At 37.8% G+C, this 5,347-nt stretch overlaps 1 protein-coding gene across 1 annotated transcript; it reads right to left on the bottom strand.

Moving 5' to 3' along the window:
* Positions 1 to 481: 481 nt before the first annotated feature.
* LOC122560584 (parvalbumin, thymic-like) lies at positions 482 to 4,972 on the bottom strand. Its single transcript, XM_043711362.1, has 5 exons — positions 4,867 to 4,972; positions 4,262 to 4,326; positions 3,698 to 3,827; positions 1,955 to 2,064; positions 482 to 775 (listed from the first exon to the last, which is right to left on the bottom strand). The coding sequence occupies exons 2-5, from the start codon at positions 4,323 to 4,325 to the stop codon at positions 750 to 752; spliced, it is 330 nt and encodes a 109-aa protein (XP_043567297.1). The 5' UTR covers position 4,326; positions 4,867 to 4,972; the 3' UTR covers positions 482 to 749.
* Positions 4,973 to 5,347: the final 375 nt, after the last annotated feature.

The raw sequence follows: 5,347 nt of genomic DNA, 5'->3' as shown, positions 1-5,347 counted from the left end.
TCCAAGTTATACATCTTTCTCTGATTTAACTTGAGAATGACTTTGACAATGGGACCCTGAAGTTATGGGGGGAGGTGGTGTGGTGAATTTTCAATCTCATACTGTGATGTTCCTACCCACCTTTATTTTATCAAGAGCAAATTATTCACTCATTTCTTGATTTCAACTTCTAATGAAAGCTTAAATAATGAACAATAAATCAGAAGGGAGAAAAAAAACTTTACATGCGTTGTTCGGATCCCTATGTTAGTCTTCATCACTTACTTAATATGTTTTATCTGTTTTCAATAACCACAGTGATTAAAATTTGATTTTAACCTTCTGTTCATTCAAACCATTAGGAATATGTGCTTCTAATCTTTCATTCATATAAGACTATTTAAAATGGAAATAATGCTTTCAAGTCTTCCCAAACACAACAGTAAAAAGAGACACAACATTCCAATCCATCCAAGGGACACAAGTAAACCAGCTGAAGAAATTATTTTCAATAGTGATCTTTATTATTTTGTGAATTTAGCGATTTGAGGCTCTTTCCACAATTAATATATCGAACAATAAATATCAATTAAACTGCACAGAAAATGCTCCGTTAAAAAGTTCCAACAAAGGAAACAACATTTAGACATTTATTCATGCCATTCAACTGTATCAAAATGTATAAATAAAAATGCATTTGCTATGTGTGTTGATAGTAAAGATGTCTGAACTGCTCAGCAATGAGAGAGTGGCCTTTTGTTTTAGCTCCTTTATGCTTTGACCATTGACTTGAACTCTGGAACATAAACAAAGGATTTCAGGATGAAGGTGTTTGAGTAATAGTCTTATACTTTCATGAAAACTTTACAAGTACCAAGTTTGAATTTGTCCCAAACTATTTGATCAATCTGAAGCATTGGCTTTTCAATAATTGAAGCTTTTCAATATATTCCATGATCATTTTCTGATGTTATGCTGGGTTGACCCAGATTTGATCCCTGGTATGTGTGGGAGCAGGGAAACAGAAGGGAGGAGTGGGGGAAAGGTGTGTCGATGAGATTACAGTTTAATCTGTACCCCTCAATTAGGGGGCAGATACAATGTTAACCATGGCTCCTATGTTCAATCACTATTTAGAGGTCTTTACTGGTAAGTTCACATTTTTCTACTTACTCAAGCAAACCATTGACAATGATAAAAATCACACACCATCAGGTTACAGTCCAACAGATTTATTTGGAAGCACAAGCTTTCGGAGCGCCGCTCCTTCATCAGGGAAAGCTCCGAAAGCTAGCGCTTCCAAATAAACCTGTTGGAACTATAACCTGGTGTTGTGTGACTTTTAATTTTGTCCACCCCAGTCCAATACTGGTACCTCCAAGTCACTGACAATGAAGCATTGTGATGAAGCTTGCAAGTTGGACATTAAAAGATTATTTCCCTTGCTGGGGCATCCAAAGCATGTGGTCAGGACAGTGGATTGATCATTTAGGATTAAGATGAGGATGAATTTACTTGCTCATTTGAACTGAAACCCCAGAGGGTTATAGATATCCCATAAATGAGTACATTCTGGATAGAGACCAACTAGAGTTTTGATTTGTCAGTAAATCAAGGTATATGGCCCTTAGGAAATGAGAAATTGAGTGGAGGTAGACGAGCAGCCGTGATCATTTAGGTCAGTGGAGCAAGTCTGAGGGGATGAATGATCAACTTCTGCTCCTATTTTACTGTTCTTCTGTTCTTAACACTGAAATAAATGGCTGACAGCTTAAATGTAATAAATTAATTGAGAAACTGATCATAAATCAAGAATCTGTTACTTCAGGGCACAAAGGTTACAAAAATAGAAAACACAAAAAAAAATTCATCTCAGCTAAGATAAAATAGCAAGGAATCTAGTACTCTACACTCATACATTTACTTATTATTAAAATTCTGCAGGAAACTATATTTGTAAGAGGGCTTAACACACCTTCAACTCCGATCTTGCCATCGTGATCACTGTCTCCAGCACTAAGGAATGCACTGGTCTCAGTGTCATTCAGTTGCCGTGCACTTTTAGAAAAGCTCTGAAGGAACAGTCTAAAACCAAGAAAAACAACAGTCAGTCACTTAAATGTGCCAGTTAACTATGGATCAAAAGCAATGGATTGGGTGTACCCTGAGGTTAAAGCTTAAAGGTACATTCATTTTTATTGCTACACATTTACCATAAATATGATATTAATGTCATAAACAGGATAGCACACAAAATTAGTATTTGAAGTAGTCAGACGTTTATCACGTACAATCAGTTTGAAGCCCTTTACACTGTGCAGGCTTCTTGAAAATGTAATCCTTTCCCTGTCTCATTTTATTATTAACACACCCTCAAGTCAGCAATGCCACAAGGCATCTGCCAGTGATGGAGAGAAATACCAAGATACACCAGATGTCATTTGTCACAAGCAATGCTTCAAATAATTCCAAACAAAAATACAACCAATCATCAAGGGAATGTCCCCAGTAGTATTATAATTTACCTTTGGATATTTTAATAGCAATTATTCTGTGATTGACCCAAAATTAGAGTGAAGCAATTAAAAAAAATACATTGAAATAAGTTCTCAGTCTCTATTACAGCTCACATTTTACCAACATTTATCAGTTTCATTAGACCTCTGCAAGAGTATAGGCAGACACAGTAATTCTACATTGTCCCAGCATAAACCTGGTGCACCCAACAGTGGTAACATGCTGCACGGCCTCCAACTACCTTGCAGCAAGAATGCAGTAACAAAGGCTCATGTGAATTTCATCTCCTGTTTATCTTTCCAGGAATAGTTATGAATAAAAACCAACTATTTGTGACCAACTATTTCTCCACGTTTAGGGATTACACAAACTAAATTATACATGACACAAAAATAAAAAAAGTGGTGGAAAAACTCTGCAGGTCTGGCAGCAACTATACTGAAAGAAACAAAGTGTAATCTTATTCTTCTAAGGCTTTGTATCCCTGGTTTGATTGAAGCTTTCAAGCTTTCAATATATTAAAGGGAACAAACGTGATAGGGAGAGTGAGAAACTATTTTGCTAATTGTGGAGTCCAGGAGTAAATGGTATTGCTTAAAACTTAATGGCAGACTTCTCAAGAGTGGGGATGGAAACATTTCCACATACAAAAGGTTTGGCAGAAGTTTGGAACTTCATTCTGCAAACAACAACTGATGCTGATTCAATGATTTGTTAATTTAACATCTGACATTGATTTTAGTTAATCATCTGAAGATATTAAGGATGTTTAAGGAATAGTCAATTATGCATTAGGTCACAGGTCATACTAGAATCTCAATGAATGGCAGATCAGGTTCAAGAAATTAAACAACCTCCTCCAGTTCCTATGTTTGCTTCCTATTATCACTTTGCCTTACTTTTAGCAAATAACTTCAGGTGAGAAAAAAATTGTGATGAGGGCATCTCCACTTCAAAACGAAATGGATACGAAGAATAAAGAAGTAAAGTATGTGGTGTAATTCATCCACGCAAAATCAAGGCCATAAATGCATAGATAATGAATCTCAACTATCTGCATGTGTGTTCCAAGACGTTCAAGTGTGTTTGTGAGCGCGTATGTGTGATATATCAGATAAACAGATATGATGAGATCAGCAATGAGTATTCAATATGCAATCTATCAATAGACACTGTATAGCAAAATAAAATGGATTCCTACTTCAGCTCTTCCACTTCAATGAACCCACTACGATCCTGGTCAAGGATGTCAAACACTTTAGCAAGGTCATCATCCGACTTCTTCGTCAAGCCGCTAGTTACAAAGAATGTCTTATGATTGAATGTAGCGGCTATTGGGAGAGAGGGAGAGAGGAAAAAGTTGTAAGAGAAAGTTATGACCGAAGAACCTCTTCCACCAATTAACCCCTGAACCCCTCTTTGCGATGGAACCAATTTCCCCATCACATTAGCCCCACAATTTCAGAAAGGCATTTTTAAATTCCAGGTTTAGCTCTTCTTAGTTAACTGTTAATGTTTTAAGATGGCATATTTCCTATGAACTTGTTTAGACTTTAACATATTTCAACTACAGATTTCTAAAGGATGAAATCAACTTTTTTTAACATGGAGACCACTTCAGAATAAGGGATCCACCCCCACGAAAATATTCTTGCTCATGTTATTGAGAGATTTTAAAATCTTTTCTTTGATACAACATAACTGACGAGGAACTAGAACCATTTCCTAGTGTCCAGCTAAGCATAGGAAAAATGAAATACTTCACCGGCACATTCAGATACGGCCTTCTCGATGTCTTTAGCTTCCAATACTGAGGTCATCGAAGCCATACTGGAAAATAACAATGAAAAGAATCAGTCACTCATTGCTTTCGCTTGTGCATCCCCTTTGAGCACAACAACATGCTCTCTACTTAATAAAAGATTCCTGTCTACACCTTCTTATTAAGTGTCCGGTTATGTTTTTATATGAGTGGGATTTGGCAGCACCGTATCTCCACCTGCCGAGCGGATTCTTGCTCCAAGCCGTCTTCTCTGTTCCAGTTTTCTTGGGCAGGGTGAGCAGTACTTTCCTTTCAGTGAAGAGGAGATCGAAGAACGGTCTCGCACCACCCAGGAGGATGGATGGTCAACTTTTAAAAGTTCCACTGATATGCACCGATTTGCACGGCTTCCCTACCCCCAAGTGTCCAGCGTTAAATTCGTTCTGGCATTCCAAGGCAGCGAGAAGATCAGCTGAAGAAACTACGAAGACCCAAACAACGATTTCTCCCCCCTCTTCTAGCAGCGGCTGGTTCCTTAGTTGTTGCATGTTTTGATTTCGCCTTGAAGAGACCTGAAGGAAGATTGAGAGGAGTCTGGTACAACTCACCTGTTCGGTGGATCTTCTATCCTTTCCAAAGGCGAATCAGGAGGTGAAGAGAGCAAATGCAGTGACCAGCTCGAATCTAAGCTGTTCTTTATATACCCTTCAATTTGCAAGACGTTTGCAGAATTGAAATTTCATCGTCATCACAGCTCCTTGAACACGGAGCAGGGATCAGTGTCAAATGAACTTACCAGCTAATCACTTTCTTAAACCTATTTTTATCTGAACAGAATTTATATTTAATAATGATCAATAACATCACAACTCTAGTGATTATTCCTGAAACACTAGCGGGGCGGGGGTCTCTGTATTTTCGCAGTTGTTGCAAGAAATTAAATACTGTTATTGCAAACGGGTAAACAAATCTTGATGGGCACAAATGGTACATGCATTAGAAAGAAACGTTTTTTTTTGGGGGGGGGGCGACAAATTGGAAATTCCCAGCAGTACAGAAGTTGGTACACCATTCACCATTATGTTACCC

This window comes from Chiloscyllium plagiosum, chromosome 21, assembly GCF_004010195.1.
Source record: "Chiloscyllium plagiosum isolate BGI_BamShark_2017 chromosome 21, ASM401019v2, whole genome shotgun sequence".
Classification (NCBI taxonomy): Eukaryota; Metazoa; Chordata; class Chondrichthyes; order Orectolobiformes; family Hemiscylliidae; genus Chiloscyllium; species Chiloscyllium plagiosum.
This window is presented reverse-complemented; position numbering and strand designations above follow the sequence as displayed.

Excerpts from the sequence above, each read along its gene's own strand:
- LOC122560584 (XM_043711362.1), bottom strand. The coding sequence starts at position 4,325 with ATGGCTTCGATGACCTCAGTATTGGAAGCTAAAGACATCGAGAAGGCC. Across the intron at positions 3,828-4,261 it reads GGCCGTATCTGAATGTGCCG|CCGCTACATTCAATCATAAG; the intron begins GTGAAGTATTTC and ends CTCTCCCAATAG. Across the intron at positions 2,065-3,697 it reads ATTGAAGTGGAAGAGCTGAA|ACTGTTCCTTCAGAGCTTTT; the intron begins GTAGGAATCCAT and ends TCTTGGTTTTAG.